This window comes from Rhipicephalus microplus, chromosome X, assembly GCF_043290135.1.
Source record: "Rhipicephalus microplus isolate Deutch F79 chromosome X, USDA_Rmic, whole genome shotgun sequence".
Taxonomy (NCBI): domain Eukaryota; kingdom Metazoa; phylum Arthropoda; class Arachnida; order Ixodida; family Ixodidae; genus Rhipicephalus; species Rhipicephalus microplus.
In genome coordinates this window covers 76,809,468-76,835,358 of record NC_134710.1, presented here as the reverse complement: position 1 = coordinate 76,835,358, position 25,891 = coordinate 76,809,468, and the positions used below count along the sequence as shown (strand labels likewise).

At 45.0% G+C, this 25,891-nt stretch overlaps 1 protein-coding gene across 1 annotated transcript in view; it reads left to right on the top strand.

Annotated features, from left to right (window-relative positions):
- Positions 1-20,426, top strand: part of LOC119175990 (lipase maturation factor 1) — a 98,587-nt gene extending 78,161 nt beyond the window's left edge. The window contains exons 10-12 of the mRNA XM_037427085.2: positions 5,835-6,018; positions 7,285-7,397; positions 20,114-20,426. Coding sequence (XP_037282982.2) covers positions 5,835-6,018; positions 7,285-7,397; positions 20,114-20,285 — 469 coding nt within the window. The 3' untranslated portion in view covers positions 20,286-20,426. The remainder of the gene's footprint in view (positions 1-5,834; positions 6,019-7,284; positions 7,398-20,113) is intronic.
- Positions 20,427-25,891: the final 5,465 nt, after the last annotated feature.

Sequence of the window (25,891 nt, the reverse complement as noted above, 5' to 3'; positions counted from 1 at the left end):
CCTCTTCTCCACCATTGGACAGAACGCCAGCAACATACCTGCCAACTCTTACCATTTCTGACCTGTCTCGCTTTTGTACGATTATGGCCATAAATTTCTTGAAAAATAGTGATAGAAGTAACACGAACTTATCTGTATGACAGACCAAAGGAAAGAAAACGTCCACACGTTTTGAAAGGTTCGCTGGCCAGTGCTGTTGCTTATCGTCAGCTGTGCTTTCCTCCTTTCACCAGAATACCACAAAATATGCACACCCTAACCACTGACACTGGTGAGCTCGTCCCCCATTTTATGGCCTAGTTGGGAGAGGGCACAGTAACAGTAGAGAGGCTGGAACGCTTTAATAGTAACAGTTTCAGTCAGGCCATGGGTCCACATGAAGCATTTTTTTTCTGCCTCCTTCCCCAAGTCTCCCGATTCCAGGTGTCGCTAGGTTGGCAGGTATGCAGAAAGCTTAACTACATGCAGTGCTAGCCAAAGCAAAGCGGGATATTATAGCCTCTGGCAGTTTTCTTAGAGGCATAACAGGCAGCTTGAGTTCTTCTGAAATATGCAGTAATGAACTGACTTTAAAAATTATTTGGTTGTAAGATGATCCACAGATGGCATGTTACAACTTTCAGTGATTCAACAATATTGGCAGTGGCACCTGGTGAGAGGCTGTTTGAGCATATCACATGCATATATTAGGGTCTGCCTTACCTGGCACTTAGTATGGCATACAAAGGACAAGTTAGTGTCAGTATTTTTTTGTACATTATTCATGCCTTAATGGCATTCAATGTGGACTTTCAAGGTTCCTTATAAAATCATTGTGAACCTTACCAAACTAAGCATTTTATGTGAATTTCTGCACCCTCTCTGTTGCTGTGCTCTAAAAGCTTGTGTCACTTGTGAATGAGGGCATAACAGGCTTTATGAATATCAATGAAATTTCTTTGATATCATTACCAATATAATGTCATAAATTTAACCTAGTAAGTTACTGCTTAATATAGAATGTTTTTTATTTAGGTAATTTAAATGCCAGTTTGATTAATGCAATGTGATATCTTTGTGCTACAGGCCGCTCCATCAATTTCCTCATTTCTCTCTCTTTCAAAAAAAAAAAAAAAGGTTGTCTAATTTTGCCAGATATGTGAAATTCATCTAAGAATTGCAGATATTTTTACTCTTGCACACTATTACAAATTTATCTTTTCAGTGAAATAGTTCTGTTGTAAGCAAGGAAGTTCTCATCGCGAAGTTCCTCTTATTTCCCAAGTACAATGATTTCTTTTCTAATTATCACAGTACTGAACTACCAGATTCATCATTAATAATCGCTAATTGCTTCTAACATTATGACTAAAATATTAAGTGTATGTCTTTTCCATGTGATATAGTAATGTGTAATTGGGCACCAGTCAAGCCTCGGGGAGAAGCGCAGGTGATAACTGAAACATTTATTTACAGTGGTAGCTGTTTTCTTTTTTTTTTTTACTTGACTAATGGTAGTGGCTTTTCTAGGAGCATCTCAACGCTCATATTATAAGTTCTTGATCTCCCCAGATTCCCTGTTGACGAAAACTATAGAGTCCAGGATAATCCTACCAAGAAGTTATCTCCGTTCCCAGAGGGGAAAGTGGAAACATCACCTTAGCCCCAACCCGAGAAATAGGGAAGTGGTGTGCCTGGTTTGTCTGGCGGCAAGGGAGAGGATGACACAATATACAAGACGACACTGCACAGCATGCTGACACATTGGAGGTGTTGCAGACTCCTGAAAACGGGCTGTGCAGTCAGGTGCCGTCCTGACTCTTCGATAGCGGCACCAGCTGATGGCTAGCTCACAACTTGGTCTCAAAGTCGTGAAGGCACTGCAGAGTGTGAGAAAGGTGCCTGATGAAGGATCTCAGACACTCTGCTGATTGTCTGGTGTGTCTCGCAGAATGTTGGTCAAAAGCATTGCACAAGTGACCACTTCTTCTGAACAGCAAGTACAAACAGCTCACTTCCAGGCCATAAAACTGCCAAACTCAGCTGGGTGTCCAAAGAGTTTGACAAGGCGTGCTGACAGCTTTTAAGAAAAATTATAACTGCAATAAACACAAGACACGAGAACGAAGTAGACAGGATGACCGCAGGATGTCTTGTGTTTAGCGCAGTTATAATTTTTCTTAAATGCCTTACCAACTAGCCCCCTCATCATACGCCTCTCGAGCTGACAGCTTTGAAGGGTTAAGAACACAACTGCGATCTCATCGCCACATCAGGTGCACTTCAAGGGACGTTGATGATGAAGAAAATGAGGTAGATTTTGCTAAATCATTCCTAGCATCCAAGCGGTACTTAGCCATGAAACAATCAAAGCAGCATAAGCCATGGTGATTGCAATGAGTGCCTCACCAAAAACTTCCAGGCCTGCGTGAAATGCTTAGCACTGCCACAGCAAAAGCTGAAAGAGTGGCCTATCTAGAGAATGCTTTACTCACTCTTGGGGCAGCTGCTGCAACCACACTTGCATGTTACCCACTACACTATAAAATATATGAACCATCTAGTATTCTGTTATTCGTCATTATTTGGGGAAGTGTGGTACTTGCTACACACTTGTAAGGCATTATGTGCACTTTGTTGATGCTGTGGCTGACTACAATGAAGAATTATGTCTGAGGCTTTTTTTTAATGAGTTGGAGCGATCACTGACCCACTCATTATGCAATTCACATAGTGTGACGCCTGGTTGTTGCTTTACTGTTCTAAAACACCTTATTACACATGTTAACATTATTCCTTGCCCAACAGGAAGCCTGGATAGGATCAGTTTGCAGCAGAGTTTCAAGCATTGACATAGCTCAGTGGTAGAACTCTGGGCTGCCGCACAGAAGACCCAGGTTCGAAGCACATTCCATTCTGGGTATTTTATGTTATTTAGTTTTTTTTTTTCGCATGATAGCGGTTACGGACACCGGCGGCGGCGTACAACCACGGCATCCTTGTCGTGATCTTACAACAGCTTTCATAAGACGAAGGCAGCTATGTATGGGCCATGGGCCGGAAGGTTCAGGCCCCTGGTTTAAGGGATTATTGCGTTTCAAATGTCTGCATCTGCATACCCCTAGTGCAATGCGAACCACCCACCTTTCCAAGGGGAAGAGTTGTGATGTTGCATATGCCATTAATCATACTTTATTAACCTGCAGTTGGCACCTTGGTTTTTTTGTATGAAACACATTACATATGCATGAACAACATCTCATATACACAACATTTTCTTATATTAAGTTATTATGAGCTTTGCCAGTGTGCAAGCCAGTGCAGTGCTATGCAATAATGAAGCTACTCACACAGAGTGCATGGCAGCGCAGAGCCTGAAAAACAATAACCGTTTAGACCATCCACATTTGTTGTTGAGCCTAATGGGGAAAAAAAAGCTCTTTATTACTTAAATAGAACAAAGTTATTAGCAGTTTATTTCATCTGTGAATGCATTGCATTGATCATTTTATTACAACATGTTTGTACTGTAGTGAGATAATTTTCACATGAAGAAGTTACTCCATCATTGGGCTAGTACTATAGTACTTTTGTGAAGTTTCAAGGTGTGTCCTACATTTACCTTAATTTCGTGGTTTCCAAAGTGTTGCTGCTGTCAGCAACATTAATGCTTTAGGTGTTCTGAAGCATCGATGTATCACTGTAGCGTAAATTGGTACGCAAGAAGCCAATCAATGAGCTAACACTGAGAGGGAAAGTACAGGAATTCAGAGTCTCGCTTCAGAACAGGTACTCGGCTCTTGGTGAGAAAACCAACCTTAGCATAGATAGAATGAATGATAATCTGATGAGTATCATTACGGAGTGTGCAGTGGAAGTTGGAGACAGGGTAGTTAGACAGGACACTGACAAGCTTTCCCAAGAAACGAAGAATCTCATTAAGAAGCATCAAATATCATGAAAGTCTCAAGTACAACAGACAAAATGGAACTCGCACAGCTTTCGAAGCTGATTAATAGGCATAAGGTATGTGATGTAAGAAGGTATAACATGGATAAAATTGAACACGCTCTGAAAAACAGAGGAAGCGTCAAAGCAGTGAAGAGGAAACTTGGGATAGGCAAAAATCGGATGTATGCACTAAGGGACAAAGAAGGCAAAATAAGAACCAATATGGATAAGATAGTTAAAATGGCGGAGGAGTTTTACAGAGATCTGTACAGTAGCTGGGACAACTACGACCTTAATACTATAAGAACTAGCAGTAAGCCAAATGACACCCCACCAGTAATGACAGAAGAAGTCAGAAAAGCTTTGGAGAGCATGCAAAAAGGTGAAGCTGCTGGTGAGGATCAGGTAACATCAGATCTGCTGAAAGATGGAGGACAGATTGTGTTAGAAAAACTAGCCACCCTGTTTACGAGGTGTCTCCTGATGGGAAGAATACCAGAGTCTTGGAAGAATGCTAACATCTTAATACATAAGAAAAGAGATGACAAGGACTTGAATAATTACAGGCCGATCAGCTTGCTCTCTGTAGTATACAAGCTATTTACAAAGGTAATTGCTAACAGAGCAAAGAAAACATTAAAATTCAATCAACCAAAGGAACAAGCAGAATATTGAACAGGCTACTCAACAATCGACCACATTCATACTATCAATCAGGTAATAGAGAAATGCTCAGAATATCACCAACCACTATACATAGCCTTTATTGATTACGAGAAGGCGTTTGAGTCAGTAGAAATATCAGCCGTCATGCAGACACTGCGGAACCAGGGCATCGATGAAGTATATATAAACATCCTGGAAGAAATTTACTGGGGATCAACTGCTACCATAGTGCTTCATAAAGAAAGCAACATAATACAAATCAAAAAGGGTGTAAGGCAGGGGGACACAATCTTCCCAATGCTATTTACCGCGTGCTTACAGGAGGTTTTCAGAAATCTAGAATGGGAACAGTTAGGGGTAAAAGTTAATGGAGAGTACCTTAGTAACCTGCGCTTTGTCAATGGCATCGCATTGCTGAGTAACTCAGGGGATGAATTGCAACTCATGATTATGGAGTTGAACAAGGAAAGCAGAAAGGTGGGTCTTAAAATTAATCTGCAGAAAACGAAAGTAATGTACAACAACCTCGGAAAAGAGCAGCGCTTCGAGATAGGTAATTGGTACTGTATTTGCCTTTAATGTCTCTTTTATGCTTTGTGGGGCCAATTTTTTTTTTGTGATAGTATCACCTGTCACTTTTTTTTCTTGACTGTATATCTTATTATCTAAGTAAGACAAAGGGAAGTGTTCATTCGGCCAATAAGATGGCCCAAGTAAAATTCTGCTAGTTTTATCTCCATAAAGCAATAAATACGTGGCATTAAAGTTTAGCACACATTTTGCCAGTGAGCCCATTAAGTTCTGTTTACCAGTAGATAATGCACTTGGATAATATGCAGCATTTTACACTAAGGCTACCATTTTTTGTGACTACCTTTAATTACTGCATTCTCGTAATTATTCCTCACACAATATAGCAGTGTATAGCCGTCAAAGAAATAAAGGAGACTAAGCACATTGCAAAGACACACTAAAAGAGGAGGCAAGCACAGGACAAAAGCACTGTAGAAAATTAAGCATAGTGCCATCTGCCATGACAATATAGTTGAACATGCCAGATGCAAGTTGGTGCTCGTATTTCATATTCAGTACATGCACTTCCTTCCATAACCCTAAAAGTGTCTCCACTGTCTTCTAAATAAGTGAAGATGAAACAAGTTATTTGTTGAGTAAGGTGTCGGTCTCAATATGTCTAATAGCTCTCCCTCTTTTGTTCTTTCCTCCCTGTGTTTACGTAGCATTACAAAATCCAGAAAAGAGGTTATAATTCAAGGGACGCGCAGCCTCGATCCACACAACAGTAGTGCTGTGTGGGAAGAATATGAATTCTTCTGCAAGCCTGGCAACGTCTTCAGACGACCCTGTGTCATTAGCCCATATCACTACAGGCTAGACTGGCTGATGTGGTTTGCTGGCTTTCAGGTAATTTTTTGTTGTTGTTGTCCTTTCACTGAAGCTGCATTTGTCGGACCTATAAAAGACCTACCACTGGTGCTCAGCAGCTGTGGAATTTCGCTGTTAAAGACAAGGCCACGTTATCAGTTCAGTTGTGTCAGTTGGATTCTATTGAGGGGGAAGCAATCAAAACTGCTCACGTGCTGCGCTTGTGGTGCGTAATAAATAATCCAAGTAGGTAGGTTAAAATTCATTTGAAACCCTCCTTGGCAACATCCACTATGACCCACTAAGCAGTTTTTGTAAAGTACTACAATTTAATCTTGACATGTCTATGACAAGGATGGCGGAGTGGGCATATTGGTTCATCATATTTTGCAAGCGTAAGGCGCGATGACAATCGATTAAGGAAGAGTCATACATGCACATGCAGTGTCATTTCTAACAGTGTTGGAAGTGGCACTGTGTATGTTTGTGTATGACTCTCCCTTTGTCTATTTTCATTTTCGTGCCTTACGCTTTAAAATATGAGCATGACATTGCCTCCCAGTTTGTTATTGTGATAATTATCAAAATTAAATTTTTTGGTTTTACTTGCCAAAACAACAATATGATTATAAGGAATTCTACACTGGGGACTTTAGATCATATTTGACATCTAATTTTTTAGTGCGCAACCGAATGAGTATAGAGGCACCTTTGCATTTTCCTCCATCAAAGTGCGACAACCATAGCTAGGAGTCGAACCTGGCTATCGTGGGTATTGCTATATTGCTGTTAATGTTGCTACAAAACCAAGCGATGCTGGTGTTTTCTTTGTGATTTTGTCGTACCTCATCACGTCGTTATGATTTCATACCAACCAGCCCACTTGTCAGTTCAACTAAAGGGTATTGCCATTGTCCACATATATATCATTATTGTTGTTTATGTATGGTTTTGCACTTACGGGATGCTACAGATCCAGCTGTTTCTTATATGTATTCACATGATTTCTGTATCTCCTTGACAAATAAATGCTAATTTAAACATATGCCCTCATGCTTAGCAGTGAAAGTCCACAGCTGCTGTGCCACAATGTTGGGTATTTGTGAGCATTCTAGATAGTGCTATAGGAAGAGCTATAGGAAGAAACCCTTCATAGCATGTTCAGACAGTTATGCATGACTATTCTGCTGTTTTTCTTTGAAAACAATGCTAGCTGAATTTGAAAAGCTGGTGTTAAAAAATTATTTTAGTCATTTAAGGAAGAACAAAATAACAACAAAGAACTAAATCTCATTCTTCTTTCAGGACTATCAGAGCCACCCATGGCTCTTCCACCTTGCTGCAAAACTGCTAGTCAATGACAAAAATGTTTCCAAAATCATGTTGAAGAATCCTTTTATGAACAGAGAACCACCAAGGTAAGTGACTAAAGTTAATTTGCATTGAACCTTTGTTTTGTGTGTATTTTCTTGTATTAAGCCTAAGGAATAAAATTCTTGCTGTGCCCATAAGCAACATTTGGTGCCGGTTTTCATATTCTCTCGAAGTCACTAATTTTTTGCCCCTTGTGTATCAGAACAGCTAGCCATTTATATAGCATGCTCTTTTATTTGATCTGCTGATATTGTTCATATGAAGGTTTAACTAATCAAAGTCAAAATGAAATGCAGACATCTTGTGTACTTGGTGCTGTACCTATAACTGCAGTCTAATGTGCCTCAGATAGGCACGACATCATGATCATTGGCAAGCAGCCTGTTGTCTCGCGTCCCACTGGTTTACTCACAAAATTCAAAAGTTACAGCCACCTATTCAAGACTCTGTGAAAAATGCCCCCCCTTTGTTTTCACTTAACACCACTCCTGATGTCTGCAATCTACACAGACGCTTGTTCTATTATTTTTTTAACAATTGTGTAGCTTTTTGTTTAGAATTTATCTTGCTGTTACTCATGACTAAACCATGTGTACGTAAAAATACAAGTGATATTTTTGTCACGTTATGGTCCCCCTGTAGTGACAAATTAGGGCTCTGCTGTAGAAACGACGAAGAAGACGTTTGTTGTGGCTGAGACTCGTGCTGCTGCCGCTGCTGCTGAAACCGCTGGTTGCTGTCTCAGTGCTGTTAGGCCCATTAAATGGTTGCTACATCCCGGTGTGCATTTAACAGTATTTTTACATTTGGTGGAGAGTGCTGGTTGTCTCAAACTGGAACTCCGTTCCCGAACTCTACCTCAGCCCCCCGCCTCGCCTATACCTGACGACATGACCCAGCCACCAGCAGTGATAATCCCATCTGTCACCTGTTCCGGAATGCCACGACAGCGAGATCCAGGGATTTTCAACGCGACCGACGACCAAGTCCATATCGAGTTTCTCACGCTGAACGCCGTGCCATTGATGATCAGGTGAACGATATGCTTCGACGTGGTGTCATACAACCTTCAAACAGCCCTTGGGCCTCCCCGGTTGTACTGGTAAAAAAAGGATGGCAGCATCAGATTTTGCATTGATTACAGGCGTCTTAACAAGGTCACGAGAAAAGATGTTTATCCGCTGCCCAGAATGGATGACGCCCTCGATTGCCTGCAAAGAGCAGAGTTCTCTTCTTCTTTAGATCTTCGATCCGGCTACTGGCAGGTCCCTATGAATGAAGCCGACCGCTCCAAGACTGCATTTGTAATGGCTGATGGATTGTACGAGTTTAACATCATGCCATTCGGCCTCTGTAATACGCCTGCCATCTTCGAGCGTCTCATGGACAACATCCTTGGAGGCTTTAAATGGAACACATGCCTGTGCTATTTGAATGACGTCGTCGTTTTTTCGAAGGACTTCGACTCCCACCTCAGCTGCCTCGCAAGCGTCCTGACTTGTCTTTCGGACGCTGGACTGCAGCTGAATTTGAAGAAATGCCACTTCACTGCCCGCCAACTTACCATCTTAAGGCATGTTGTCAGCAAGCATGGTGTCCGTCCTGATCCAGCCAAGCTTCGCGCTGTCGCCGACTTTCCCAGGCCGGCTACACTAAAAGAACTCGGCAGCTTCATCGGCCTCTGCTCATACTTTCGCCGTTTCGTGCGCAATTTCGCCACCATAATCGCACCCCTGATGCAACTACTTGCCGACAACCAAGACATCTCGGCGTGGTCCCCAGCATGCGATGAAGCATTCGCCTCGTTACGGCATCTTCTGACATCACCACCTATCTTACGCCACTTTGATCCAGACGCTCCAACCGAAATCCATACGGACGCTAGTGGACTAGGCCTTGGTGCTATTCTCGCTCAGTGTAAATCTGGCTTCGATGAGTATATTGTATCCTACGCTGTCACACCCTCACTAAAGCGGAAAATAACTATTGAGTCACCGAGAAAGAATGCCTTGCCATCGTTTGGGCAATCACAAAATTCTGACCTTATGAATATAGCCGCCCATTTGACATCGTGACTGATCACCACGCATTCTGTTGGTTGTCGTCATTAAAAGACCCATCTGGTCGCCTAGCTCGCTGGGCACTACGTCTCCAAGATTACGATATTCGTGTAATTTATCGGTCAGGCTGCAAGCATATGGACGCCGACACTCTTTCTCGCTCGCCACTACCGACAACCGTTCACTTCAACGAACTGCTCGCCATTTTACCATCCATGATGGTCTTCTGTACCGGCGAAACTACCTATCTGAAGGCCGCAAATGGTTGCTGGTAATCCCTCGCCACCTACGTTCTGACGTCTGTGCCTCCTTCCATGCGGATCCGCAATGCGCCCACGCAGGTGTTGTGAAGACGTATGCTCGCCTACGAATTTGATATTACTGGCGCGGAATGTACCGCTTTGTTAGGCAGTACGTCCGTTCATGTTCCTTGTGCCAATGCCGGAAGAGCTCCCCTCGCACAACCACAGGGCCACTCTAGCTACTGCCTTGTCCTTCTCGGCCTTTCAGCCCCATCGAAATCGACTTGTACGGTCCCCTGCCATACACACCAAATGGAAGCTGCTGGGTCATCATAGCCGTGGACCACCTTACGTGCTACACTGAAACTTCGGTGCTTCTTGAGGCCATTGCGCGTGAAGTCGGCCTGTTCATTCTGCACAACCTCGTCCTTCGGCATGGTGCAACCCGCGAGCTCATCAGTGACCGTGGGCGTTCCTTCTTGTCGGAAGCTGTAGAAGCCCTCCTATGCGAATGCAACATCGTGCACCGAACAACCACCGCATACCACCCCCAAACCAACGGGCTGACCAAGCGATTTAATCGCACGCTGGGTGACATGCTCTCCATGTATGTTTCAGATGACCATACGAACTAGGACCGCATACTGCCATTCGTTACTTACGCTTACAACAGCGCAATTCAATTGACAACTGGATTCTCCCCGTTCTTTCTTCTTTATGGTCAAGAACCTTCATCGTTCTTGGACACTATCCTTCTGTACTGCCCAGACCCTTCAGAATCGACAACTTTGGCCGAAGTCGCCACATATGCCGAAGAATGTCGGCAGCTCGCACGTTCGATCACTACGCACGATCAGGCTCGGCAGAAGCACTCCCATGACCGACGCTCATCCTTTTCGTCATATGCACCTGGAACAATCGTGTGGCTCCGAGTACCATCGTCTGCCCCAAGCCTTTGCTCAAAGTTCATACCCAAGTTTGACGGTCTGTACCGGATCCTGCGCCAGACTTCACCAGTCAACTACATAGTTGAACCTATTCAGCCACCTACAGATCAACGGCGCCGCGGGTGCGAGACTGAGCATGTCGAGCATCTAAAACTTCATTACGACCCACCAGTCCTGTCTGTGCCATAGGTCGCCAGGATGGCTCCTTTCGCACCGGGGAATCAATGTAGTGACAAATACGGGCTCTGCTATAGAAACGACGAAGAAGACATTTGTTGTGGCGGAGGCTCGTGCTGCGGCAGCTGCTGCTGAAACTGCTGGTTGCTGTCTCGGTGCTGTTAGGCCTATTAAACGGTCGCTCCACCCCGGCGTACGTCTAACAGTACTCTTACACCCCGAACAAATTTTAACAATTTTTTCTGAATTAGGTTCTCTCTGGAATTTAATTCAGCAATATAAAAATATGAATTTTCAGGACAGGTTTCATGAAAATGTTAACCCATGAAAAAAAAAAGTCAACTGAACATATCTGGACTTGAATTCATTAGGCTTGAAGTTAGCTTTTCTAGTTTACAATTTAGCAACAGCCCTGATGCATATTGCATTTTTCATGCTAGTTTTGCATAATGTGCAGCAGTTAGCAGAAGTGTTATTCTGTGAGATATGAACTACCTGTCTCTTGTGTTTGTCACGAATTTACCTCGGGAGCGCTTGCGAAGGATTGGATTGAGAGAGAGACGCGAGTCGACGGTAACACGCCAAACCCATTTTAATATTACATAAAATGGCAAGTGTCGGAACAACCCGTGAAACTGCAAAAAAGCAACACACACAACAACAGGCTATAGAGTGATACCGCAACTACCACTGATCCAAGTCAAGTTAAGTCTTAAGCCTCTGTCTCTATTAAAGATGGCATCTCGGTGGCTACTCTCATGCGCTCTTGCAATAGTGAAACATTCTTACTGCTAAGATGCCACATTCTGAGCTACAACGATGTGGTATCGTCGTCGAAGTCGCCCTGGAAGTTGTCGCTGAATGAGCTGCTCGTCTTCATTGCTGGTGTCCCGGTCTTATTCGTCATCTTCGGCCCACTTGGTTTGACCAAGCAGGCCGAAACCTTTTACCTTCGCTCCATTTTCCGTTCATGTACAGAAAGAAACAAATAAATAAAAACAACTTGTCAATGGCCTCATTCATGACTCCCTCTGATGACTGGTGTGGGCCGCATTTGTTCTGGCTCGAAGTACAAGAGCTGTAGTCTCCCAAAAACTCCACCCACTCAATGTGTGTGGAGCATCACTAAAGCCCACATACAAAGAGTGAAATGGCTGGTATGTGATGTGTATTGTTATGACAGTGCACATGAAGTGTTCCTTCTTGAATGTTAGCAGTTTGTGTGACCAGAGGCTTCGAAAGTGTAGTTTTTTTGTTGTTGTTGAGTTGATAGTTCATACACTCCACATCAGATATGCATGGCTGCTGGCAATATTTCAGGTGCATAGCTAAATTACATAATTACAACTAACGCAGTATTTCCACGTGTTATTATATATGAGCCATCTACTGTGGCATGTTACACTCTTAGGAGTGGAAGAGCACTTTCTTTTTTGTCTGGTTTGGTAAAGACATGTACTCCTGGCTGTCTTTCATGATTTGCCTTTGACATTACTGGTGGAAGTGCTGGGTATATGCACCTTCGCTCCCAAGTTTCGACCATCACTTCTAGCGCTGCAGAGCCCGCCACAATTGAGCAGTGCCTAAGGTGCTAGGCTTGTGACCCAAAGGTTGCCGGTTCGATACCGATCGTGGCAGTGGCATTGTTGATGGAGGTGAAATGGTAGAGGTACGTGTACTGTGCGATGTCAATGCACGTCAAAGAACACCAGATAGATGGTCAAAATTTTCGGAGCCCTCCCCCTACTGTGTCTATCATAATCATATTGCTACATGCATGTTGACATTTTGTGGTACGAAGCGCATGTGTGCCTTACGAAGAGGACGAAAAGTGGTCTCCGTTCGCTGTCTGGAAAACTGGTCACGCTGCTGCTGCTGGTTTGAAATATATTTCATCTACAGCCTCGCCGATACGCCGTCTCTTCTCTTACATAAAATATTTGGTGGAGGTGGAATGTTCCCCGTCTTCACCACAAAGCTTCGCAGTGGCCGCACCGTCCAGCCTCCGGCCATGGCTTCCAATGATAACAACCCGTCACCGCCTTCAGCTGGAGCGCCAGCTGCTACATACCTTGCGATGTCCCACCCCTGTGATCCCGGTACGTTCTCCGCCTAGCCTGGCCTTGACGTCGACTACTGTCTCCGCATGTACGAGCGCGTAAGCCTGTCTCACCGATGGGACACTACCATGATGCTCGCCAATGTAATCTTTTACTTGGATGGCACCCCGTGTGTATGGTTCGACGCTCATGAGGCCGAGCTCACCAGCTGGGACATCTTCAAGGAACGAATATGCGACATCTTTGGGGACCCGTCCGGTCGACAAATGGCCGCATGACAAGAACTCCCCACCCGTGTACAGTCATCAACCGGGTCGTATGTCTCGTACACACAGGACGTGCTCGCGTTGTGCCGCAAAGTGGACAAGCAAATGACCGAGAGCGATAAGGTGGGCCACATATTTAAGGGCATCGCGGACGACGCTTTCAACTTGCTTGTGTACAACAACATCACGACCGTCAATCTCATAATTAAGGAATGCCGCCCCTTCGAAATGGCCAAGAACCGCCGAGTTATGCCTCAATTTTTGCGGCTCCCAAACACGGCTGTCACGTCAATCTGTACCAATCTCGGTGCCACACCACCCTTGCACGAGAATGTTACACGCATCGTTTGACACGAGCTTGAGGCAGCCCTTCCGGCGCCGTTTCATCCACTTCCACTCGACCAGGGCACCGTGCAAACACCTCCGGCGGTGTCAGTAATTCAGGCAGTCGTGCGGCAAGAAATTGCTAACCTTGGTTTTCCTGTCGCCTGCTCTGTCTCCCGACCGGACTATACATCGATGCCAATTAATGCACCACGCCATGTCCCATACTTTCTGCCCAGATCCCCCAATCCGACGGAATGAAGAACAGCAGACAAGCCAATCTGCTTCCGCTGTCACCGAGTTGGCCATGTCTCCCGCTACTGCCGCAGCACTTGGATGCCCCCCCGTTGAAGCCAATTTTCTCCTTCTCCTCGGCCATACGCGGACCCTGTCGGTCTTCGCCCAGTCGTGAGTATCCTGCTTCTGACGCACCTAACAGCCGCTCTACCGCTCATTCACCGTCACCGCAACGCCGCCGTTCTCTGTCGCCCTAACCCCGCCGCTATCCATCGCCGACTAACTATGGATCTTCCTGGACGGAAAACTAGATTATGCAGCTCGTGGAGGTAGTGCTGCATCAAGTGCGACTGACCCAAATCCTCCGTCGACACTCCCTATTAATAAGAACTTGCTGGAAGTGCATGTGGACAGTTTTTTTTTTTTTTTTTTGACGGCTTTAGTTGACACTGGAGCTCAGGTGTCTATAATGGGTGCTCGTCTTTGTCGCCGCCTCAAAAAAAGTACTCATGCCTGCCGCAACAGAAGCCGTCCGTGTCACCGATGGTGGAACTGTGGACGTCATTGGCATATGTACCCCTCGTATTAGCCTTGCGGGCCGCCATGTTCCTGTTTTATTTACCGTGCTCGACAATTGCCCTCATGGCCTTATCTTCGGGATAGACTTCTTATCGATGCATTTTGCCCTGATCGACTGTTTTGCCGGCACTCTCTGTTTAGAACTTCCTCTTCTTCCAGATTCTCGCCCCGAGCTGCCGAAAAGCCTCTATACCACATACTTCAGTTGGATACCGCTAAAATCCCTCAATTTCATTGAATGGGTAACAAGTTCACCCGTTGTTAATGGTAATTATGTCCTCAAGCCTATTCCTGAGGTTCTCCTGGCGCGCAACATCACTGTACCACACTCCGTTGTAACCATGGCCTTTAACTGAACATATCTGCCCATTATCAATTTCGGTTTCACACAGCAAGTACTACAACACAGAATTTTAGTCGCCACACTTTGACCCTTAATAGATGCCCATGTCACCGCTTTTGCGACAGACGCATGCTCTAATATTCCATGTCGCTCGCAGGATACCACATCCCTTGATGCAGCCTTGCGCCCAATGATCGACCCGAAACTCAAACTTGAGCCGTCCGAAGCCCTATTCCGCCTTCTGGCTTCCTACCGCGACGTATTTGACATCGGCAGCAGTCCACTCGGTCAGACTTCCCTCCTGAAGCACCGCATTAATACTGCTGATTCTCCTCCCATTCACTGCCGACCATACCGGGTGTCTGCCACATAGTGTAAGGTAATTCAAGAATGAGTCGACAAGATGCTTGCCAAAGGAATTATTGAACCCTCCTCTAGCCCTTAGGCATCTACTGTTGTGCTCATTAAAAAGAAAGATGACACGTGGTGCTTCTGCATTGATTACCGCCATCTTAATCGAATCATGAAAAAGGACGTTTATCCTTTGCCCCGAATTAATGACGCCCTCGATTGTCTTCATGGCGCGTGGTACTTTTCTTCAATTGACCTACGTTCTGGCTATTGGCAGATTGCGGTGGACGAGAAACACCAAGAAAAGACTGTGTTTGTAACTCCCGACGGCCTATACCAATTCAAGGTGATGCTGTTTGGGCTATGCAACGCCCCAGCCACGTTTGAGCATATGATGGACTCGCTATTACACGGTTTTAAGTGGTCAACATGCCTGTGCTACCTGGATGATGTCCTTGTATATTTGCCTACATTTGAGACAAACCTCCATCGTTTGTCAGCGGTTCTCAACATCTCCCGCACTGCTGGCTTTCAACTAAACTTGTCGAAATGTCACTTCGACTGCCAGCAGATTACGGTGTTGGGCCACCTTGCCGACGCATCAGGTGTGCAGCCTGACTCGGAGAAAATTCTTGCCATCACGAGCTTTCCTGTACCCTAGTCTGTCAAGGACGTCCAGAGCTTTGTGGGGCTTTGTTCCTATTTTAGAAGGTTCGTGAAAGATTTTGCAACTTCGCTCGACCACTCACCGACCTTCTGAAGAAAGACGTCACTTTTACGTGGGGTTCTGCTCAAGCTGCCGCTTTTTCTCATCTCATCACCGTCCTCACGACTCATCCTATATTGGCCCACTTTGATCCGTCCGCTCTGACAGAAGTCTGAACCGATGCGAGCGGTCACGTGATCAAAGCCGTCCTAGGTCAACGCCAGCAGGGACACGACCGAGTTATCGCCTATGCTAGCCGCCTTCTCACAGCTGCCGAGCGCAACTATTCAATAATAGAGCGTGAATGTCTTGCTCTTGTTTGGGCAGTCACGAAGCTCCACCGATATTTATATGGCACGAATTTCTCTGTATTAACGGACCACCACGCGCTATGTTGGCTTTCATCACTGAAGGATCCTTCTGGCCGGTTTGGATGCTGGGCTCTGCGACTGCAAGAATATACCTATACAGTCACGTACAAGTCGGAACGCCTACATCAGGACGCAGACTGCCTCTCCCGCTACCCAGTCGATGCATTGAGCACCATCTCTGACACGACACCGATACCTGCGTCTTCTCCGTTTCGCAACTGACCCGGATCGGTGACGGGCAGCGCCGTGATGCAGCCTTGCGTACTATAATCGAATATCACGAATCACCATTTTCCGACAGACCCCATCGCTCATTCGTCCTCCACGATGGTGTCTTATACCACCAGAACTTCTACCCAGATGGACCAGCCCAGCTGCTCGTCATTCCAAAACACCTCCGCTCAGCAGTTCTCCACTAACTCCATGACCTTCCAACTGCCGGTCACTTTGGTGTGTCACGCACTTACGACCGGATTCGCCGACGCTTCTTTTGGCCAGAGCTTTCATGCTCAGTCAGAAGATACGTTGCGGCTTATGATAAATGTCATCGCCGCAATACACCATCGAAGCTTTTCGCCGGGCACCTTCAACCACTTGACATTTCATCAGAACCTTTCTTCCGCGTTGGCTTAAACCTCCTGGGCCTTTTTCCCTTGTCTTCTTCTGACAACAGGTGGATAGCTGTGGCCACAGACTACGCCACGCGGTATGCCATCACACGAGCTTTTCCAACAAGCTGCGCCACAGATGTCACCGACTTCCTCCTCAAAGACGTGATCTTGCAACATGGAGCTCCACGCCAGCTGCTTACAGACCGTGGCCGCACCTTCCTATCAAAGGTCATAGACGACATCCTTCAGTCATGTGAAACGAGGTACAAGCTCACTGCGTCGTACCACCCGCAGACAAATGGACTCACGGAGCATCTGAATCGAACACTTACAGACATGCTTGCGAGATATGTTTCTTCCAACCAATCTGACTGGGACGTTGCTTTGTTATACGTGACATTTGCATACAATTTTTCTCGACAGGACACTGCCGCTTACTCCCCATTTTTTCTGTTGTTCAGCCGAGAACCTACATTACCCGTAGATACAGTCATTCTGTCTACTGCGACACTGACCAGCGAATATGCCCTTGACGCTATCGCTCGGGCTGCCCATGTACGCGAAATCGCCCGCACTCTCTTTCTGGCCTCTCAAGAAAACCAGCAGCATTTGTACGATCAACGGCACCGCGGCGTGCACTTCTTACCTGGTTCATTGGTGCTGCTGTGGTCCCCAACCCGTCAAGTCGGCTTGTCGGGAAAGCCTTTTTCCCGCTACAAAGGTCCATATCGAGTCCTTCGTGAGGTTACTCCTGTGACATATGAAATTGCCCCTGCTGCCTCATTGCCTTCAACTGCCCCACAGATCACCGATATCGTACATGTGGCACGCTTGAAGCCTTGCCACACTCCCGCTGACGTTGACATCTAGATGCGCCGAGACAGCGCTTCTGCCACCTGGGATTATGCTACATGCATGTTGACAGGTGTGTGCCTCACGAAGAGGACGAAGAGTGGTCTCCGCTCGGTGTCTGGAAAACCGGTCACGCCACTGCTGCTGGTTTGAAATATATTTCATCCACAGCCTCGTCGATATGGCATCTTTTCTCTTCCGTGACAATATCTTGGTTGTGAGTCATAAAACCGCACATATATTATATTACTAGCACTGCAGAGACAGCTACGGCCCTTGCAGCAAGGAGCAGCCACTGCCACCTACAAGGACCACCACCCAAATTCAGTCCTTTGTCGTTGGACTTTTTTTTGCTGAAGCAGAGAATACCCAAATATTAAAGACAGCATTACATGTTTCCAATGAATCTGTTACTCTGCCCCCTTGAAGCAACCTCTTTGCCAATGTGTAATGTCAATAGAACATCCCCAATCCTGTAATCAAGGAGGATAATTTGCCTTTTCTGTCTTGCACGTCATGTCGGTGCTGCCCGTGGAGTTATTTGGCCTAGATGCAGGTCGGCTCACGTAATAGTCTCAAACTTCAACTACGAATATTGTCATCTCACAGGGTACACTACCATTGCATACTTTGAGAAAAATCTCCACCATGATGGTGTGTGGCATGATGCCACATGCCATTATTATGAGCCACTCATTGTAACATGTACACACTTACGAGTGGGAAAACAAGATAATGTTTTTCTCTGGCCTGGTTTGGGAAAGATGTTGGCTTTTTGTTGTCTTTCTTGGTTTGCCTGTCGCAATATGGTTACTAAACAATGCAAACAAGTCAATGCTGGGCATTTACAAAATATATGCATTCATAGTTGAGTACTTTCATGCATGTCTGAGGAGAGCAGCTAACATGTATGTATACTGGGTCATCAGGGTCATATCAAATAAATGCTCATTCTTGTGTATTGCCTTTTCTGTTTGGACACTGTGATTGCAGCAGCTTCACATACTGTCGCATCACATGCACTGGTGCACAAGCACATTCTCACTCCGCAAGCACCACCAAAGCTGAAAAGAAAATGTTTGTTGTCTTCGTAAAACTCGCAACCAACATGCTAGCGGCTTTCACATGAGAACAACCATATAATATTGGTCGCCACTATGGTATTCTGGACTGCCCTTTCACTGCATATAGGAGTGCAGGACACTTACTACAAATTGTGTGAGCCTGGCTACTGTAAGCAGGCTGCAGCAAGTAAAGCTCTATTTTGAAAGTTCTTGCCAAAGTACAAGAAAGGGTATTTAATTACCTAGGCAGAACCATATTATGTGCTTGTTAACGTTTGTGTGAACCTTTAATACCCATGTCACACGGGCGTTTGGAAGACTTTTCGACCGATGGTTGGAACTCACTGGTCAAGCACGAGCTGTTAAATGGCTTGTGTGAAGGCCATCGAGTCACTAGTCTATCAAGTCAACGGAGCAGCTTGCAACTCAGTTGAAGCTATGGTAGCCATTGAGCAATGGAAGTGAGAACAGCACATACACGTGCTCTCATTTTTGGTGTGCTCATGCTCATTATTAGAAAAAAGAAATCTTACCGGTATGCTTTAGAAGTAGAATATGTGAGAATTGTGAATGATTGAATGAAGTATTTTTGCCACTCGACTAGAGCAATGTGCTTGTCTTTATTGTGCTGTCGTGCCGTGTATCGCTTGCCCCAGTTTCGCTGCTCAGCAATGTAAGAACTAAATATGCATTCATAACTACGTACGAATAAACAATGTATGTATCAAGATGTTGAAACAAAAACAATAGACATTTGTGATTTTAATTGAAATTATATTATTTACCATTAGATTACATTGAATATAAAAATAAAGATCTGCAGTGTCATGCAAGTTTTGCGAGAGATGCCTTAACCACTCAACAGCTCATCAAAACTGCCATGTAGCACTCTGAAAACTCCATCGGGTCTATAGGGCTGTGGCATTTCTTTGGCCATCGAACGAGTGGTTCTGCATTCACTTCTGCAGTGTTTGTGCCTTTACAGGTCTTAAAAAAAAGATTTTTACATATGTTTGGCAATGAGCATGTTGGGTTTTTAATTAATGCCTAACAACCAACCGTAACAGTATCTCTTGCACACCAATCCACATATTTTGACTTGCTAGGCACCAAGAACTATTAGTAGCAGTCGACTAGTCCACAGTGCTGGTATTGTTTAGCAATTTAGGCTAGTTGGTACGGCATTGTAATGTATGTAGTTATGCTGAGCGAAAGGTACAAAGGCGTAACGAAACAAGAAGACACCACTTGTCTTCTCCTCTACTTTCGTTACTTCTTTTTACCTTTTGCTCAGTGCAACTACATTACAAAAGTGTTATTGTTCTTGCATTTTATGAGGAAAATTTCTAAACCAAATTAAGACAAAATTTTGTCCTTGTTACTATGTAGTTGAAATTAGACTGGTTGGTTACTGCTGTGAACCAACCTATATGCAACATTGGTTTTCGCGCACCAAAACCCTACTTTAGAGTATTGCATAGGTATAGATCTTTTTTTCTAGTTGAACATGTTATGTTTGGGGAATGATGTTTACACATTGCCAGTTTTGGTGTTTGTTTTTCTTCTTCAGGTACATTAGAGCTGAGCACTATCGCTATCGGTATGCTCCAGTTGGCAGCTCCCAAGCGAAAGCTGGTCAGTGGTGGATACGCTCCCGTGTTGGCTCCTACATGTACCCAGTTTCGCTTTCCAGTTTGAAGCCACTTTTGAAGAATTTTGGTTGGGAAATACCATCTATGTGAAGTGAACCCTGTACTACTGATGAATGATACTTTGTGTCTCCAAGTGTCCGAGAATGAACAGTGAGATTTATCACCCATATCCATTTCTTTTTGTAGCTCGTGTGTTGAATCAGTGGCATTAAAAAGTTCTTTGCTGCCTTTCATGCTGCCAACTTCGCTCATGCATGCAATTGGCCTGTATTCCTCTTGTGATAAGTATTTTCAAGTTAAAGATGTTGTTGGAGCAGTTACTGTGATGGACCACTTGGAGAGAGATTCACTAACACCGTTAATAGTGGAGGCCTCTCTCCTTACTTTGCTTTTTGCAATGATCTGTCTATATAGCTTGTGTTTCTGTAATTATCACTGTAGCTACTTTGATGCTATAGCAACATTGACATTCTGTAAGTAACCAGGAGAGGAAATTTTTATAAGTAGTATGTACTGCAATTCTGCTCTATTGAGCAGAATTGCAGTACTACTTGCACATGTCAGTTTATGGTATAGTATTGATTCCAAATTTTTGCTGTATGGGAGAAATTCTTGGGCTACTACTGCATGTATATTGTCACGTCGCTCCAGGGAGTGTCGGCAAGATTTATTCACGTCTGAGCAACAGGGCTCTAACCAAGCGCGTCGGTTGGGCTTGCTTGCCAGAGCAGGGGGGGGCCCACGCGCACTTCTTTCTTCTCTGTGGTGTGAGCCTTCACCTTGGCATACGACCCACTACTAGAAGTAGGTGGCAATATTCCTCCTCAACAAAAAAAGAAAGAGCATCGTCCCGATGCTGTAAAGTTATTGAAAAAAAAAAACCAAAACAAGGTAGCCTAAACAACGAAAAAGGGCACCAATAATCAAATGTTAGACACGATAAGTTCACCAATGATGAGGCAATTGTCGGAGCACAAATAAAAAAAACACAGGAAAAGTGGTCTTTTAAGAACGTGCAAAATAAGGCTTCATGCGCACCACGTGAACTATGTCAGAGGTCAGTTGTTTTCATTGTACCCATCGTGACGACGTAGCGTCCGGAACCACTTCGTAGTTACGTCGCTCACGTGGCGTAATACTTTATACGGACCAAAGTATCTGCTCAGCAACTTTTCGGAGAGGCCACGGCGTCGAACAGGGGTCCAAACCCAAACTTGGTCTCCCGGACTGTAAGATACGTCATTGTGACGCATATTGTAACGTCGTCCATCAACCTGTTGCTGCTGACCAATGTGTAGCCGGGCGAGCTGGCGAGTTTCCTCAGCACGCTCTGCAAATTCTTCTGCGTCCATTGTTAATTCATCGACGCCTTCACAAGGAAGCATCGCATCCAGCATCGTCTGAACTTCGCGGCCGTAGAGAAGGCGAAACGGTGTAAATCGGGTTGTTTCTTGAACGGCGGTGTTATAAGCGAACGTCACATAAGGCAAAATGCGATCCCATGTTTTGTGTTGGACGTCGATGTACATGGAGATCATGTTTGTGACTGTCTTATTTAGTCGCTCGGTTAAGCCATTTTTCTGCGGATGGCAAGCAGTCGTCGTTCGATGCCTAGTGTTACTTAGTCGAAAAACTTCATCAATAAGCTGTGCAGTGAACGCTGTTCCTCTGTCGGTTATCACTGTAGATGGAGCACCGTGGCGCAGAACAATCTGGCACATGAAGAACTGTGCTACCTCAGAAGCCGTGGCTCGTGGTATCGCCTGTGTCTCAGCATAGCGGGTCAAATAGTCAGTTGCAACGATGACCCATTTGTTGCCGTTGGACGATAAAGGAAATGGGCCGAGAATGTCCATACCGACTTGGTCAAATGGCTTGTGGGGTGGATCAATTGGCTGAAGTAATCCAGCCGGCTTGCTTGGCGGCGACTTTCGACGCTGGCATTCACGACAGCTTTTAACGTACTGCTTCACGCTTGCCGAAAGTTCGGGCCAGTAGTACGCCTCACTTACTCTGGCGAGCGTTCGCGAGTAACCTAGATGACCAGATGTGGGCTCGTCATGACACGCGGAGAGGACTTCGTCCCGCATGTCCTTCGGAACGACGAGGAGGTAAGCACGGCTCGTAGAACGGGCGTTTTTTTTGTACAGGACATTATCTCGGAGGCAGAAAGACGTCATGACACGAGATAGATGGCGAGGTATAACGGCGCTATGACCCTCCAGATAGTCGATGAGCGATCGAATCTGTTCATCCTCTCGCTGGCGTCTGCTCAAGTCAGATGAGCTAAGGGCGCGCAGGAAACCGTCATCGTCCTCTTCTTCTTGATTGACTAAAGGTATGGGTGCACGCGACAGCGTATCAGCGTCTTCATGCTTCCGTCCAGACTTATATACGATGGTAACATCAAATTCCTGTAGACGCAAGCTCCATCGGGCCAGTCGTCCAGAGGGATCACGAATGCTTACCAACCAGCAGAGGGCATGGTGGTCCGGCACAACTTTAAGTGGACGACTATAGAGGTACGGACGAAACTTGGTGATCGCCCACACTACTGCGAGACACTCTTTCTCTGTGGTCGTGTAATTCACCTCGGTACGGGACAGTGAGCGGCTGGCATAGGCTATGACTCGTTCTTTGCCGTGTTGATGCTGGACGAGCACTGCGCCGAGGCCGATGTTACTGGCGTCAGTGTGCACCTCTGTGTCAGCATCATCGTCAAAATGCGCAAGAACAGGGGCTGACTGCATCCGCTGTCGTAGCTCGGCAAAAGCAGCCTGTTGTTCGGTAGCCCATACAAATAGTGTGTCGGTGCGTGTAAGGCGAGTCAAGGGTTCCGCTATCAAGGGTTCCGCTACGACCCACTACTAGAAGTAGGTGGCAATATGGAGCTACCATACAGCACTGAGACACTCCTACAGTCATACGATTCCTCATTGCGTGAAAAGCAACTCTTAAAACTATGTGGCATAATGGAGCATTTGGGAATTAGTGCATTCTGGCTGTTCGTGAAACTGTCAACATCCATGAGTTTCTTTTTTTGTTGTTATTTATGGAATTCCTAAAAATCACTTGTTTCATGTGCTTGAGCTGATTTACTCTTAAATTCAAATGTTGTAGGGGGTTCGTCTTATGTACAGCTGATGCAGAAGCCTAACTAATGTTCCAGCCGCACACAGCCGTACCGTGCACGATTAACGTCCCCTATCCGTAGCTAGTCTCATTGCAGCTACACGGGTTTGGGCGAATAAGGCAACAGGCTAGGTCAACAACAACACTTTATTGCTGGGCGTTGGCAATAGCGCGCAAATGTCATGAGGAGATAATATAGAAAATGAGGGTAGACGCTTACTCCTTGTTCATTGTCATTCTCGGCTCGCAGGAGGGGTTCGCGGGCTCGACCTCCTTCGTTCCTGACCGGTGTCAGAGAGGGCATGCGGCCGTTCGCACGCTAGTTTTGTCCACTGCCCCGGTTTCCCTCTCCCTGACAATAATAATACCTTTTCTCGCTGAGGGAGGGGAGCCGTTCCGCGCGCCGGGAAGGGGGGAATCGCGAGCGCCGGTCGTGCGGGTATTCCCGCAAGTAGGCTTTCGCGCTGCCGTAATAAGGGAAAGGGAGGCTGGGTGCGCATGCTTCCCCACAATGTCAATTGCAAGAAATAATGATAATGAGTTCATGAATTAACAACAAATTAAGCTTTGATAATTAGCTTTTGGCTACTTACTTTCAGGGCCATGTTTTGTAAAAAGATGCATTGCATTCCAGTAATTTTTAACCTTAAGTGCATAAAAAAGGCTTGTTGGTTAAAAAAAAAACAAGTTATATTACAGTGCAAGTGCATTTTAGTGCGAATTTGAGAACAGTTATCTCAAGACTGCTGCTAGATTTGTATATTTTATTATGTATGTTAATGTAAATTCTCATTATCGTAAAATAATGTAGTACTAGTATAAATAGAAAAATGACTGGCAAAATGAAAATTTGATGACAGAATTTAGTTAGCTTGTCTTGTTGACTATTCCCATATAGTAGAAAGTTGTATTCTGAACAATGTCCTCATCGTTTTGAAAGCGTCCAGCACATGCATTGATGGAAATAACGCCTCCATTGCTGACTTCACTATGCAGCTGCTGTGGAACATTGCTAAAATGGATCTTGGACCCATTCTTCAAACAGGAAGGGAAGCTTGCTATGCTTGAGCAAAGCTGCTTGCACATGTCAGCCTGAGAATGGCAAACACCAAGCTGCTGTTCTGCTCATGAACAGGAATCCGGCTACACTCTAATGCGGCTGTGCACAGAAAGGATCGGGCTAAACAAACAATGTGGTGGCAATGGCAAATTACATTGTCTGGTGCTTGCAGCTTCCAGCACTGTGCGCTTGCAAGGTGGTACCCGCCCAAGCGATATGTAGCGATACTCATCGCAGTTCAAGTATGAAGCGAAGACACTTCATATGAATACTCATATGGAGTATTCCAACCTTGTATGAGCAGGAGATGTGTGGGGAAACATCCCATTACTTTTCTTTATTGTGTGGTTGCTGTTTAGGAACATTTCATTGTCACGAAATAAACACATTGAATCCTATCAGTAATTTGTCAATATGGTTGATTGGGCGAGTTGGTGATACATGACTGTTTTGAAATGAGAGTGTACTGCTTAGATGTGAACAAAAAGACAGAGACAAGCGCCTATCGGTAAACGTGGGGACATGAAATTATTTTGTCGTCATAAGAATTTCGCTATTGTGCAACTTGGTTAGTGCGTGCTTGGACTGCATTTTCATTTCCAGTTCCTCTTGAAGCCTGTCACTCTTCGAGTGTCATTGCTCAGTGAGTAGTATTGTGCCACATTTCACAAATGCTCTATTTCTTTAATTTTGTTTGTAAAAAAGGCACCACTTGTAATTACTCTTTTTTGGGTCATGTGTTATGAGTGATAACGATGGTGATATGTGGTGTTTTAAGGTGCTAGGGCCTAGGCAATGGCTAAAAATCACCTAGAAACATGACATGTGAAAAATGGTGTAGACGATGACTCTGCATGGGTATAATGTACACGCTCATCAGCATAAAAACAATTGCTGTAAATAATGTAAAATACTCAATTACCAAAACTACGACAGTGATTAGCAAATTGTACAGTGAGCATGTAGATACGGCACTACTAGAGAATGTTACGTTGATAGCACTGCTACTTACATCAGAGCCAGCACCCTCGGATGCAAAGGACTATAGAAACTTGCTGAACAATACACTACCAATACAGCAGAAGCCTTAAAAGGCAGGCTGTGCTCCTATGTACTAGAACATATGACATGTAGTTCATCAATTTCAGTGAGAAAATCCAGAACTATCCTTGTGTGTCCAATAATAGTTCTTGTCCAACAAACACTACAGAGTGAAAAGTGCTATTATGTCAGTGAGCTGGTAAAAAGTGTTCCTTTTCTGCTTCCTGACACTTTAGCTGTTACGTGTTCGACAAACGAACTATGTTATAATTTACATATTGGTGAAATCTGCAAAACTGCATGTCGCCTCCTTCTTCTACTGTCTTCTTCCCTTTCCTCACTCTTCCACATTCATTAGTTGCAGCTCAGATGTGAGCCATAATGCTGGAAAATGTAGTTGGCAGGAATTGTTTTCTATATAAGATAACTTATAAACCTATTTCACAACAAGCTGCCTTTAACC